Source organism: Geotrypetes seraphini, chromosome 9, assembly GCF_902459505.1.
Source record: "Geotrypetes seraphini chromosome 9, aGeoSer1.1, whole genome shotgun sequence".
NCBI lineage: Eukaryota > Metazoa > Chordata > Amphibia > Gymnophiona > Dermophiidae > Geotrypetes > Geotrypetes seraphini.
In genome coordinates this window covers 160,706,002-160,721,369 of record NC_047092.1, presented here as the reverse complement: position 1 = coordinate 160,721,369, position 15,368 = coordinate 160,706,002, and the positions used below count along the sequence as shown (strand labels likewise).

At 40.1% G+C, this 15,368-nt stretch overlaps 1 protein-coding gene across 3 annotated transcripts in view; it reads left to right on the top strand.

Moving 5' to 3' along the window:
* The window catches only part of PLCH1 (phospholipase C eta 1), a 141,936-nt gene that overhangs the window by 68,027 nt on the left and 58,541 nt on the right, over positions 1 to 15,368 (top strand). For all 3 annotated transcript variants that reach the window (XM_033957584.1, XM_033957585.1, XM_033957582.1), the window contains exon 6: positions 6,549 to 6,719. In XM_033957584.1, the coding sequence (XP_033813475.1) occupies positions 6,549 to 6,719 (171 nt within the window). The remainder of the gene's footprint in view (positions 1 to 6,548; positions 6,720 to 15,368) is intronic.

The following is a 15,368-nucleotide window of genomic DNA, read 5'->3' as shown; positions in this document are numbered from 1 at the left end:
AAACCCCCCACAACGCCCCCACAACGCGGCGCAATCTCTATTAAGTAAAGTGGGGGGATTCCCCCCACGACCCCCCGGTCGGAGCCCTAAAAACAGTAATTTTCTGCGGTGCGCCTCCGCGCTGCGCTCAATTGTCTGCGCACGCCTTTGCCCCGGCGCGCTTTTGACCTGACACCATTTGGTACTGTGGTTTAAGATTTAAAGTTGGTTTCTCATTACAACGAAACCGTTTTGAAAATGAACTCTATTCTTGTTACTTAACAGTGATAGGCACAGCAAAGGCATTTGGGGAAATTTATCTTGAGATGGTTAATGCGACTCCACAATATTTTGTAAAGTGTGCTCAAATAAGTCTGGAGAAAAACATTTTACCACTGACACATAAGATACTTAAACAAGCCCAATGTTGCGTCTGTCTCCTTCCACTGAGCTGCTTATAGTCTGAAGGGCTGTCTAGGGTTATCATGAAGACCCACAGAAGAATGTACTTTACAAAACCTCTTGTCAAATATCTTCTAAATCCTAAACAAATCCTCTTAGGCAGCTGCTTAAAGCTGAGGCAATGATAACTGAGAACCTTGGTTGTCTCAGACATAGAAATAACACAGCTATTTAAATGGTCATTAATGAAAATTATTATTGTGGATGTGATCTTTCTGTGAACTCAGATTAATCCTGTTCATGGACACTGATCATTAAATAAGAGAGGCAACTTTTCCCTAGCGAAATATTTCGTTCTGCATATTATGGCAATAATTACAAATTTAACCAAATCTGCTGCCTGTCGTGTACAAATGCACTTTGTTTTCTTTATTTTATGACCTCTCTTGTGAAACAGTGGACCTTTGTGTTTGAGAATTAGCTGTTTTTTTCTTTTAATTAAAGATTTTCATTTGTTAGTTATTTCTTGTCCATGATAACTTATATATACATTTCCTTTGAAACTACTATTAAAATGTATTTAAACAAATATTGAGTGCTTTGGCGATGTTTTATATATTCTTGAAAAAAAATTCAGAAATGTATTATGACATGAATGAAGCATTATAACTCACGCACAAAGAAAATGGGCATGTTTTTGTGAGAATTGTTTCTTTTATATCTTTTTATATATCCCTTTATCCCTCTTTCTTGGAATTCCTCAAACCCTAATACCACCAGATCCTCCCACAAATTAAAACTATCCTTCCCCTCGCTAAAAGGCATTTCCCACACAGGAAAGCTAGGGACCTCCCTCCACTTCAAAATAACTGAGCTCTGGAACAACTTTACCTCCCCTCTTCGGAACTTGAGCTCTCTCCAAGTTTTCCGCAAACATCTGAAAACCTGGCTTTTCTCAAAAAATGTAAGTCTCCCTCCAACTTAGGAATCAAGGAAACTCTTATATGTTGGCATCCCAAGTCCTCTAAATTTTCTTCACACTTCTACCTCTAACCCTCTGTTGTAGTTCCTTCCTATTTCTCCTACTGTAAACCGCGTCGAGCTCTACGAACGTGGAGATGATGCGGTATACAAACCTAAGGATTAGATCAGATTAGATTATATGCTTTATTGTTGACGTCTAAAGCAAAACAGGGTGGAGAATAGGTAAAGAATGAGCAGGGACTGGACTTTGCCATATGTTAGTACAGCAAGATAATTCAGTACTATTTGCATCACTTAAATATGGGGAGCTACAAGCAGTGCTTTTTATCTACAATGTATTTAACACACATGTTGGCTTTTACAAAGCTGTGGTAGAGGTTTCTACCATGGTTCGGAAAGGTAAATGCACCAACACTCATGGAATTCCTGTGAGCTTTGAAACATTTACCTCACCGACACTGTCATAGTAAGGGGGGCCCCGTTGGGGATATTCTTATTTCTTCAATCATCGCCTTCATAAACGGGGCGGCGGTCTAGCAGTTATTTTCCGAACATCTTTATTAAAAGAAATGGATCATTCTCCCATTAATTCTCCTATTGAATTTCTTCAATTCTCTTTCCAAACTAAACCTAAACTTGACGCTTTACTTCTTTATTTGCCTCCTCCAATAAATAGCACAAATCTATCTGAATTACAATCTCTCCTATTTGATTTTGGTTCCTCTACTATAAACCCTCTAATACTCGGTGATTTTAATATTCATTTTGATGATATTACTGATCATCAAACTAAAACTATTCTTTCTTACATTAATCATCTCGACCTACATCCTTTAATAACTGAGCCTACACACAATCTTGGACACACAATTGACATGGTCATCATTCCCTCTACAGCAATAGAGAATTGCTCTTTAAAGTTCTGTTACCCAGTTCCCTGGTCTGATCACTATCTATTATCAATTTTGTATAAATTAAACAATCCAAATTCCCAATTACCTACAAAAAAAGTTATCAAATTTAGAGATTTTCACAACCTTTCATCAGACATAATTTCGGATGCTCTTCCATTAGACTTTTTTGATTTAGGATCCTTATCTCTTGAAAATTCAATACAATTGTGGACCAAAAACACATTACATTTACTAGACAAAGTAGCGCCACAACAGACAAAAATTATTTCAGCAAAAAAAAGTTTTAACCCTTGGTACACAGCAGAACTTAAACTTATCAAGCGACAATTAAGATCTCACGAACGTAAATGGAGGAAAGTTAAATCAACACCGAATTATGAATCATTCAAAACTCATTCCAATTTTTACAGAACAAAGATAAATCAAGCAAAAACTAAATATTTTTCAGGTTTAATTCAAAAAGCTACAAATTCCTCTTCTTTATACCAAATAATTAAAACAATTCTTCATTCTAATAAGCAACAAAACCTAAACACTGAGATTAATCTCACAGCCAATGATCTTGCGCTATATTTCATTAAAAAGATAGATGACATTAGATCAGCCTTCATAACTAATTTAACCTCCAATTCAAGCTTAACAACTACCGAGGATATTTCATTCTCTTCAAGATGCTCCTCCTTCAACATTCCCAGTCTAACAGAATTAAAATCTATCATAAATTCCATTAATATAAAAGGTTCTAAGACCGAATCTATACCTCCTTTTCTACTTAAACGCTTCTTTCATATTTTCGGTCCACCAATACTTACTCTAGTCAGCAAAAGCTTAACACAAGGCATCGTGCCAAGTGACTGGAAACATTCAATTATTCACCCCATCTTAAAAAATCAAAAAAACAGTGCTGGAGATTGTACAAACTATCGACCCATAGCTAATATTCCATTTTTAGCTAAAATGACTGAAAAGGTTGTATTCAATCAGATATCCGACTTTATCGAAAAAACTAACATCCTTCATCCAAATCAGACAGGCTTTAGACAATTTCATTCCACAGAGCACTCTTTAATCGGTATGACAACTTCAATTCACTACTATCTGGACCATCATCAGTCAGTTCTTTTAGTTTCCTTAGACCTCTCGGCAGCCTTTGATACAATTGACCACGAATTATTAATAAACAGACTTCAATCAATAGGTATTTCAGATCAAGTATTAGCCTGGTTCCAATCTTATTTCACAAATCGAACTTCTGTAGTCTCCTTTAATAACATGACATCCGACGTTTTCTCCTCTCAGCATGGTATCCCTCAAGGTTCCATACTATCCCCTCTTTTATTTAATATATTTCTGGCACCCTTGTTAACTTTATGTCAATCCATCGGCTTTACTACATTCGCCTACGCCGATGACATACAACTCTTACATCCTATTGACCCTACTAATTTTTCCGACATAACTCAGATCAATAAAAAACTTGAAAAGGTACATCAATGGCTAAACACGAATCGTTTAGCACTAAACATAACTAAATCAAATATACTACTCTTTCCTTGGAAAGACAATCCAACCTTTATATCCCCAATTTCCATTCTTGGATCTCCGTTACAAGTGGTACCAAAAACAAAAATTCTCGGAGTTATTCTCGACAATAAACTTTCCTTTCATGACCACATCAATTGCGTTATTAAATCATCATTTTTCAGACTCAGACAAATACGATCAATCTCTAAATTATTCGATACTACTTCTTTAAAGATTCTTATTCATTCCTTCATTATATCCAAATTAGATTATTGCAATGCGCTGTTTCAAGGTATTGCTCAAAAAGAGATCAAGCGTTTGCAGATTATACAAAATACTGCTATCAGACTTATTACTAATGCAAAAAAATTTGATCATATCACTCCTCTCCTCAAGGAGGCCCATTGGCTCCCTGTTGCCCACAGAATAATTTATAAGCTCTGCCTACTTACATTTAAATCTCTTCAATCAAAATTTCCTGCATTCCTTTATAAATTACTAATTCCTTATTCTTCCAACAGAACTTTAAGATCAGATAAACAGCGATTATTAACAATTCCTTCATTAAAAATAATCAATACACGTCGACAATACATTTTTTCAGTTACAGCTCCCCATACTTGGAATTCTCTCCCTATCTATCTACGTGAAGAATCTAATTTGGACAAATTTAAAAGTAATCTTAAAACTTTTTTATTTAATGACGCCTTTATTACTTAAATTTTATTCGGTTTTTTCTTTTATTTTATAATAAATTTTTTTTTTTTTTTCTCTTTATCCCACCAACATGTGTTTTTCCCTTACTTGTTCTCTACTCTACTCAAATATATTGTAACTTCTCCCCTTCCTTACCCTATTGTTTCCAATTCGTCCTGTAATGAATTTGTCTTGTCTTGTTTGTTTGTTTTTCTGTAAATTTTACATATTGTAATTTTAAACTTTTGTTAATCGCTTTGAAATTGATAAAGCGATCAATCAAATATTTATTAAACTTGGAAACTTGGAAACTTGGAAACTTGGGAGGTGCGGTCCCTGTAAAGGGTGCATGCACCCGTCCTCTTTTCCGCCCCCCCCCTCCTTCCCGACGCCGCCTGTCGGGTATGTGTGCCCCCTTCTCTTGTACCTCTTTCATTTTTCCTATGTGAGCAACATTAGGAACTTGCTGCCTGCCTCTGTATCGCCTCTCTCTGACGTCACTTCTGAGCCCCGCGATGCGGGCAGCGAGTTCATACTGTTGCTCTCGCCTGGAAAATTAAAAGGTACGAGGGACAGGGGGGGGGGGGGAGGCAAAGAAGAGGGCTGAGGAGATTCAGAATCTCGGAGAGAGCGAGACCAGAAGGCCTTGAGCATGCGCAAATGCTCAAGGCCCAGTCCAGCCCAGCACAAGCAAGAGGAAGGATCGCCGATGCACCGCCCAGCACAGAAGAGGGAGGATCTTCGGGCACCGGCACCGGCATGTCCTGTGCGTTGGTGCTGGTGCCGGAGCCCAATCGGGATAAGGGATATTGTTTTGGTGCTCGGGGGACGACTCGAGCGGGGGGGGGGGGGAGGGGGGATGCCGGATCGCAGGGGGGGGTGGATGCCGGATTGTGGGAGGTAGCACTCATAAATCGAGTCAAATTTTTTTTCCGAGGCACTGATTTTACGAATGTTTTGCTCGTCTTGCAAAACACTCGCAAACCGGTGCACTCGTAAACTGAGGTTTGACTGTATTTACTACTATTAATCACTTATATAGCGCTGAAAGGCATACGCAGTGCTGTACATTTTGACATTTATAGGCGGTCCCTGCTCGGAAGACCTTACAGTCTAACTTGGACAGACAGACATGACATATAGGGTTGGGGATGCAGAACCCAAGGTGAGAGGAGTTAGGAGTCAAAAGCCCTCTCGAAGAGGTGGGCTTTATAACTGGGCCTTGTACACTGCCAGAGACTGAGCCCGCTGTAAGGATTTGGGCAGCTTGTTCCAAGCATACAGCGCAGCAAGGTAGAAGTGACGGAGTCTGGAGTTGGCAGTTTAAGAGAAGGGACAAATAAGAGGGACTTACCAGCTGAGTGGAGTTCACGGAGGTGGGGTGGGGTGGGGGGGAACACAGGGAGAGATTTATCCCATTATCCCAGTTATTAAAATTTTTGAAGTTTATTTAGATCAAAACCTTTCATTTGATGCTCACATTAATGTCTTAGTAAAAAAAAAAAAGTTACTTTATGTTGTGGAAACTCTGGACTATCAGATCTTAAATTGAATTTTCGGCCTTCAGACTTTTTGTACAGTCTTTGATTCTAAGCCTTTTAGATTATTGCCCCTAACCCCCGTGAATACGGAGGGGAAAGTGTACACGGTTACATCGAGATAAAATTTAAAAAATGAGAAGGGAGGGAAAACACAATTGGAAGAAGAAGAAAAAACCCAACGAATATTTAGATTGAATCAGGTTGGGCAGATTGGATGGACCATTTGGATCTTTAGCTGCCGTCATCTACTATGTTACTATGTATGATTGATTATATTAGTTTATCATCCTTGGTTGAAATGTTCAATGCCCTGTTAAAAAAGCATCTTTAAGAATGTTTTACGTTTAGATTTGAATTTTATCATGGCAGATTCCAGCCTGAGGTCTAGGGGCGGAGCGTTCCAAAGCGATGGAGCCATAACTGAAAAGAAAGCGATGGAGCCATGACTGAAATGATATACAAAAGAGTAGTATCAATTGTAAACAATTTCGTGTATCCTTGTTCCTAGGAGGCAGACACTGATGAGAACCAGGGAACGCTCACATTTGAAGAGTTTTCTGTATTTTACAAAATGATGTCATTACGGCGGGATCTGTACTTGCTGCTTTTGAGCTACAGTGACAAGAAAGATCATTTGACTGTAGAAGAACTGTCTCAGTTTCTTAAGGTGGAGCAGAAGGTAAGAAAAAAAAATTACTATCTTGGGATGCAAAAACAATGAAGAAAAATAGGGTGAAATGTGAGTTGGACATAGATTTTAGATTGCAGAAAGAATTATCTTTGCATTGTTATCCTCATCTTTCTTTTTGCAGCTGGTTATATTCAATGCATTATACTTTAGGCCTGTTTTACGAAGCCGCGTTAGCGGCTGCACTGCGGTAACGGCCCTGAAGCCCATAGAGATTTAAAGGGCTTCGGAGCCATTACCGCGCGGCAGCCGTTAGTGCGGCTTTGTAAAATAGGGGGGTTTGATTATCTTATAGGGCTCCTTTTACTAAGCTGCTTTAGGCCTTTAACGCGCGGAATATTGCGCACTAAATTGCCACGCACGCTAGACCTTAACGCCAGCATTGAGCTGGCGTTAGTTCTAGCCACGTAGCGCGCGCTAAAATGCTGCGTGCGTTAAAAACGCTAACGCAGCTTAGTAAAAGGAGCCCATAGTCAGGTCTTCAGGTTTTAGGGCTTGACCAATAAACACTGAAAAAACGCACTGAAAAAAATAAGAAAATAAAAAAATGTATTTTTTGTAAAAACATTGTCACTGTCATACTTCACTGTCATATTTTAGATTAGTGGTTCCCAACCCTGTCCTTGAGGACCACCAGGCCAGTCGGGTTTTTGGGATAGTCCTAATGAATATGCATGGAGCAGATTTGCATGCCTGTTACCTCAATTATATGCAAATCTCTCTCATGCATATTCATTAGGGCTATCACAAAAAAAACCCGACTGGCCTGGTGGTCCTCCAGGACAGGGTTGGGAACCACTGCTTTAGATCAATGGTCTCAAACTTAAACCCTTTGCAGGGCCACATTTTGGATTTGTAGGTACTTGGAGGGCCTCAGAAAAAAATAATTAATGTCTTATTTAAAAAATGACAATTTTGCATGAGGTAAATTTATAGTTTATAAATCTTTCCTTTAAGCTAAGTCTTAATAATAATATTGTAATTTATAGCTAAAGAGACATTTGATCAAGAAACTGTTTTATATTATTTTTGTGATTATGATAAACATGCCGAGGGCCTCAAAATAGTGCCTGGCGGGCCAAATTTGGCGCCCGGGCCACGGGTTTGAGAACACGGCTTTAGATGCTTCACTCTGTGCATTTACACCTGATAACTCATCAACTGCACAAATGTATCTGTTTGATTCCCTCGAAACAGGTATCAGAAATTTATTTATTTATTTAATTCATTAGAATGATAGGGCATAAGGATGGAGTTAAGAGGTTATTGGCTCAGGAGTAATTTAGGGAAATGCTTTTTTACAGAAAGGGTATTAGTGGATTAGTCTCCTGGTAGAGGTTGCGGAGACAAAAGACTATGGGCTCCTTTTACAAAGGCGCACTAGCGGTTTTAGCGCGCGCTAGCCGCTACTGCCTCATCTTGAGCAGGCGGTAGTTTTTCAGGTAGCACGCGCTAATCCGGTGCGTGCGCTAAAACGCTTAGCGCACCTTCGTAAAAGGAGCCCAATGTCTGAATTCAAGAAAGCATGGGATAGAGACATAGGATCTCTTAGGGAGAGGAGAAGATGGTGGATGCTGTTGATGCTGCCCATCCACATTCAGTAGTGAACAGATATTGTCCACTACTGAATGTGGATGGGCAGACTGGATGGGCCATTTGGCCTTATCTGCCATCATGTTTCTACATACTTGAATATTCAATGCTGGTGCCTGGACATGGCCTAGCATTGAATAGCTGGGACCGAAGGAGCTGGTAGGTAAAAAAATGACAGCATGCTGCCTGCTGAATATTTAACACTTAAATTTACAAATTATGAACACTAATTGCCTGATATTCAGCGCTATTTAACTGGCCAGATATGGCACTGACTAGTTAAATCTATAGCGCTTAACTGGGTAAATGCAAAATATTCAGTGCGAGGTAACAGGTTATCTCTATTGTATATTTGTTGTTAGCAGCAAAATGTTAACTGGCTATATTGCGTGATAACTGGCAATTTTCATTGCTCATTGGCCAAATTTATTGGCCAAATTAGGCTGTGCAAATAGTAGTCCTATCTTTGGCCGCTGTAAACTTAACTGGCCAGTGCTGAATATTGACTTAAGTTTATACCGGCCAAAAATAAACCGGATATTCAGTGTCAGTCATTGGAAACAGCCTGCCATTGAATATCCATGGTCAGGGCCAACTGCGGGAGTTAAGGCGGCCTGCCTCCTGCAGTCTGAATATCGCCCATTAAGAATACCAGCCCTATCTACATTATGATCATGCAAATTATAATATTCTGTTTTGTTCAGCGACAGCAGATCCTCTCTTTCTAAGCTGGAAACAGTACAGGTACTTTTATCCACCCTAAAGGGTAAGGGGAGAACGTCCGTTAATAGGTTTTTCCACTAACTGTTAACCTGCAGGAAAGGCTTTGATAATTGTCTTCCCTGTCTCTTTCAGTAAGTGGTAGCTATACTGCAAGGCTGTTAAAATGATTCATGAAGAACCATGAGAACTTCCTTTATGGAGATCCAGTTTAAGAACCAGTTTGGTGGCCTCGTGAACTGGATCTGGGATTTGGTTCCTGCATGTTGTACCGATGGCACCCAGTATAGCAGGAGCAAATAATTTTAATGAGCAAAAGGAACAAAGTGAGAAAGAAGATGGAAAGGAGAATAGATGTCTCTGATATGGTGTAATCACATTTTAAAGGGGGGATCTACTGAATTAATTTAGTTTAAGGATTCTTCATTGTTTCCGCCGTGTGAACAGGGCACACTAGAGCAGTTAATGAAAGCATGACAGAGAAATAATACTTGGCATTTTAAAATCAACATATTAATACATTTTTAAATATAAATGCATAGTGAAATGGCTTCACAGTTGACTTCTTTAAGTCTTTGGTTTCACAGATCTCTGGAGGTGTTATTTGGGAAAAAAAACCCAAAACCTCATTCTGGTTGATCTGAAGACTTTTACTATTCTCGCATCATTATATTAACCTTAAGGAAAAATAAACATGCTGGTTAAACTCAGAGCTTCCCAATATAAAGCAGTGATGCTCCTCTGTAACAGATGTTTTCCGTAGCAGGATTTCTTAGTAACATAAATGGGTGACATCTTCCAGTGGTGTAGGGATAGAACTGTTCTACCACAGCTCAAAACTTCAGAATCGTGAGCGTGCATGACCCTTCCATGTGCAGCAAATTCCTCTGCTTTTCAGTTAGTTCCAAAGCTTTAGGAATTAGGAAGTTCTCAGGGAGATGGAAGGGACTGTATGCTTGATCAATCTTGCTGTCTAGGGGAAATATCTGTTACAGGTGAGTAGCATTACTTTTCTGCCTATGTGCTGGATTGAGTCAGGTGCACATGTAGGTAGCTTTTAAGCTTTACAAACTCTTTGTAAGTATTGAATTATAAGAAAAGCCTACATTGACAGAAAATAAAAGTTGCAACTCATAGGGATAGATTGTCCAGAACAACTTGACAGATGATATTGTCCACTGCTGAAGCCTGATCCAAACTATAAAAGGATGGGTTCATAGAACAATCTTGTGATGATGAAACTGGTATAGGGTTCTTAGGTTACTGGTGCTTGAAGCTCACCCTTTTAGCTGAGGTTACTACAAAAGAGAAAGACCATCTTCCATGTGAAGAACTTCAAAGAAGAGGACTCCAGTGGCTCAAAAGGTTGCTACATTGAAAAAGCTAGGTCTAGGTTAAGATCCCCAAAAACAGGGGTTTCTACATTGGATTCTTGAGATGGAGAAGCCCTTGTGAAACTGGAAGTTATCTACTGGGGCACGCTAGGCCAAAGAGAGGGCTAACGTGTACTCTTGAAGAGGATGTTTGGAGACCTTGTCAATACAGATAATGCAAATATTGCACAAAAGTAGCAGATAGACACCAAGTAGTAAATCACTTCCACTTGAAAGAAGTACGTATGTCTAGTAGGAAATCTCCTGGCAGCTGTAACAATGTCATGAATAGGCTGTGGTGACCTAAGGAACAGACTAGCAACTGCTCAATTTCTAGGCCATGAGGACTAGAGTCTTCAAGTCTGGATGACCTCCTTGCTGAGTTATCAAAATTGAAAACTGATGAAGCCTTCATGGAGGTAGAATAGCTAACTGCTTCAGAAGTAAAAACCAGTTCTGTTGAAGGATGTAATATGCTTGAATTTGAATGCGATTGGCTCTGACAGGGTTCCAAATTCTTGCCGCCTCTCAACATGGACAGAGAGCTTGGCCCTCCCTGCTTGTTGATATAAAACAATGCTACTTGTTTATCTGTGTGTTTTAAACATTGACAAACCATGAAAAATGTGAAAGAATACCCTGAGGGCATATTAGATAGTCCAGAGCTCCAAGTGTTTGATATGGAGTGACTTGTCAGAATTTGACCAATTTTTCTGGAGGTAATGTATGTTGCTGTGAGCTCTCTAGCCCAGGATTGATATACAGTGGTACCTTGGAATCTGAACTTAATCCGTTCCAGAACCCCGTTCGAGTTCCAAAATGTTCAAGTTCCAAGACAATTTTTCCCATTGAAAAGAATAGAAACTGTATTAATCCATTCCTTGGTCCACAAACTCTGCAAGATCGGGCCTACCTGGCAGAAACAGCAAGATCGGGACCCCCAGCAGCAGAGGCAGCAAGATTGGGATCCCCAGCAGCAGAGGCAGCAAGATCGGGACCCCCAGCAGCAGAGGCAGCAAGATCGGGATCCCCAGCGGCAAGACAGCAAGATTGGCAAATGCAGCTGCAAGTGGTGTTCAGCCCAAAGCTTTCCTGCCAGGCGGAAACAGGAAGCTGCGTCAGAGGGGAAGCTTTGGGCTGAGCACTGTTTGCAGTTCGTATTCCAAAGCAGCGTTCGGATTCCGGGGCAAAAATGAAGAAAAAAAGTTGGGATTCCAAATCATTCGAGTTCTGGGGCATTCGGATTCTGAGGTACCACTGTATATGTAGCAGAATAGAATGTGCAAAACTCTGGCAGAGAATGCAGCATTAGGTGGAGTTGAAGTGGTGGAAAAAGAACTGATGAGGCAAATGGAGATCATTGATTCCACTGGAATTTTAAGTCCCACTGAGGATTCCTCATCTTTAGGTGGGTTAAAGCCAGAACACAAATAACTGAAGATAAGCTCTGGCTATAACTCTTGATGGTGTTTGCACAGCATGGACCTGAGAAGTCTAGCTGTAGTATGAAGACCTTTGCTGAAAATTGATCAGAAACCTCAGCAACTGAAAATGTCGTACAGTCCTGCTTGCTAGTTATGTCCCCTGCTTCTGAAGAGGTCATTGGGATGTACGTGTAGGAAATATCTACTGAAAAAAGTGTGAGACAAAAATAATTAATTCTAGCATGTAGAGCCAATCCCCCTTTTTCAGATACGGTAGCATGGAAGAAACAGTGTTCAATTTGAATCTCTCATTGTGCAAGAAAAGATTAAGATATCTGAGGTTGAGATCCCTTGACATTTTTGGACTCAGAGTATCTGGAATAGAAACCCTGATTTGTCTCCTGTGGAGGGACAGTTTCTATGTCTTTGACTGGAACAAGAGAGAAACTTCCTCTTGAGGAGGCTGATATGAGAGTTGGGGAGGTGGTTGCAGTGCAAAGGCTGATCTGAAGGTTGTCTTGAGGTAGCATCCCTTTTGGATTATACTCAGAATTCGGACTCAGTATTGGTGATCTGCCAAGCCTGAAAGAAAGAATGAACCTCTCCCCCTACAGGAGCATATTTTGGAGGGGTTATGGCTATTGAGACAGAGTGTAGTGAAATGAATGGCTGCTAGTGGAGTAGTGGAGCATTGATTGTATGACTGTTGTTTTTGATAGCTGAAATTCTTGTTCTGGTACAACATTTTGTGTTGCTGCTTGGTGATCCTGAAGAGGAGAATGGAGGAGCTGAGAGATGCTGCAGAGTAGAACAGCAGTCCTTTATAGTCTCCTGTACAAAGTATAACTACTAACTTAGAATGAATACCCTAATGCAATACAGAAGCATACAGTCATGCAAAGCATCTGGTTGCAATTGCAGAAGCGGAAATCCTAGATGAGATCTCAGAAATATCGCAGGCCATATGTATGAAGTGTGCACCACACTCATCCTCCTTTGTTAGTATGACACTTAACTGTATTTGAGACTGCAAAGACATAAGACATAAGTACAGCCATAATGGGTCAGACTCATGGTCCATCTAGCCCTGTTTCCAACAGTGGTCAATCCAAGTCATAGTACCTGGCAGAAACCCAAATAGTAGCAACAAAGACAGGCTGGGTGAGAAACTTGGACTCTCTGAAAGAGAGTGTGTATGCATTGGACCATACAGAGCTGATGAGCTGCCTATGCAGACTGATAATATTGCCCGTGAAACCTTTTCTGTTGAAGTGATCTAGTATTTGTGGATCTCTTCTAAGTGGAATGTTGGAGAAATCCTCACATTTCTTGGCTTTTCCTCATTGCTGTATCAACTACAACAAAGGCATGGGAAGTTGGACCTTGTTGAGTCCTGGAGCTGGTTGAACCTTAACCGCAACATTTTAGAGACTGACTGGACAGTAAGTAGATTATCTGTGGTGCCTCAATGTATTTAAAGAGGTTGGAAACATCTGACCTTGTTTAACATCCGGTTGCAGGGAAAAGACACCTCTTTAGCCATCTGAATAATTTGCATATAAGAAATATCTTGATATGGGAGGAGACAAGTCAGACCGAATTTACATAGAATACTTTTCAGTGTCATCAAATATGAGAAGGTATCAAAGACAGTCCCTCTCTTTGATAAGCAATGGAGCTGGAGAAGAGGGTGGTAATAAATATGCTGGCTCCTGCACCTGCTCAAAATCAGATGTAGATAGTAATAATGCCAGAGTCTTATACATCACTCCATGCCCTTCAGGGCTGCCAATAATTCAGGTTTTCAGGCTATCCCTAATAAATAAGTATGGAAGAGAGTTGCAAGCCTACTACTTCCATTGTATGCTAATCCCTCTCATGTATATTTATTAAGAATCACGGGAAATAGGACCTATTGGTAGCTCTCAAAGATTGGCGACCAATGGTCTAGGACTTTGAGAAGACTTATTCTCTTTCTGCACAGGGTAAGACCTGCCAAATGAGAAGAAGGTACCTCTGAAGGCTACTGGTAACTGTTTAGGCAAATCCTTACAGTATCCATCGACAAGCATATTGAACATTTTTTACAAGGAACAAATGGCTGTATTTTGAAAGAGGCATTGAGACAGATGACAAGGATTCATCGGTAGAGTAGAAGGAATCTGTTGTGCAGAGGCCTGAGCAGACATAATGGAAATATTACGGTCTTGTGAATTACGCTGAAGATACTTTGAAAAGGAATCCAAACACTGCTTCTTGGCTGGAGGCAAGACTGTGCTGATACCCTAATGCTCTTCTAAGCTCTTTGAATGGACAGAAGCAGCCAACTTCACTCCTGGTTTTGGCAGACACTCTGATGGTAGATGTACAGGTAGTTGCAATTCTTTTGGGCTGCAGAAGTATGGAGATCACCACACCAAGATGTTGAAGGTTGCTCTGTGGAAGATTCTTGACTCATATCCACAGGAGTTACAAAATACTGCACAGAGCAAACTGTTTTAATTTTTCTCTTGTAGGAGACATGTTTCTGTTCCCAAATGGTCATGGAGTCTCTTCACTACATGCAGTCTCTTCGCTACAAGAGATTTGCAGGATCTGAACCTAGAAAAATAATACACTTAGAAAGAGTGTTGAAGTTCTGGATTTTTCTACTGCATGTCTGGCAAGGCTGAAATCCCAACTTTGGCAACATTGTTGTTTTTTTTTGTTTGTTTATTTCAAGAAATAAAAATGAAAGAAATAAAATAATATAAAACAATAACTATGTCATCTTGAGAAGGAAAAAGTCAAAACTGAATGTCATAATACAGCAAAAGAGCGTGAGCTGTGTGTGGCTAGAGCCTTTAGGGGATTTGCCCCACCCTCTAAAGGCTCTGAGGGCATTTCTCTGAATTTTATTGGTTAAGCAGGCAACAGGCAGATGCTGCTCAGCCAATCAAATTCAGATCAGTACCGTCAGGGCCTTCAGGAAGTTCATTGAATCCCCAGCCCAAAAATCCTGGTTTTTTTTTAAATTTACTTTTTGTTTGAAGCAGTTTGACCAGTTGAGTAGACTGCCTATTCAAACCAAACTGCATCAAGTAAAAAGTAAACAAACCAACAAACAAAAAAGCAGGGCTATAGAGCTGAGGATACACTGAATCCCCTGAAAGCCCTCACCACATGCCACTGTTTGGAACAAAACTTTGGAGCTGAGGAGACTGTTTCAAGTGGGAAGGGCCACAGATGCTTAGAACTCCGAAGTGAAGTTCTGAGTTATGGGAGAATAGTTCTGTCCTGCACCACTAGATTAAGTTGCCCACTTGTGTGCCTGACTCAGTCCTACTTGTCAATGAAAACCAGTGATTCCTTTCCCTAGGAAATAACCTCTCCAAACAGAAACAGTTTTCCTGTCATGCTGCATCTTTTTAATGAGCTGTTTCTTTTTGTCTAACAAGCACTGCTTTACCCTTTCATATTTTCTCACAATCTGACTTGAAGGGCATACACATGTGAGAATACCATCTGTTCATCATTTATCATTCAAAGAA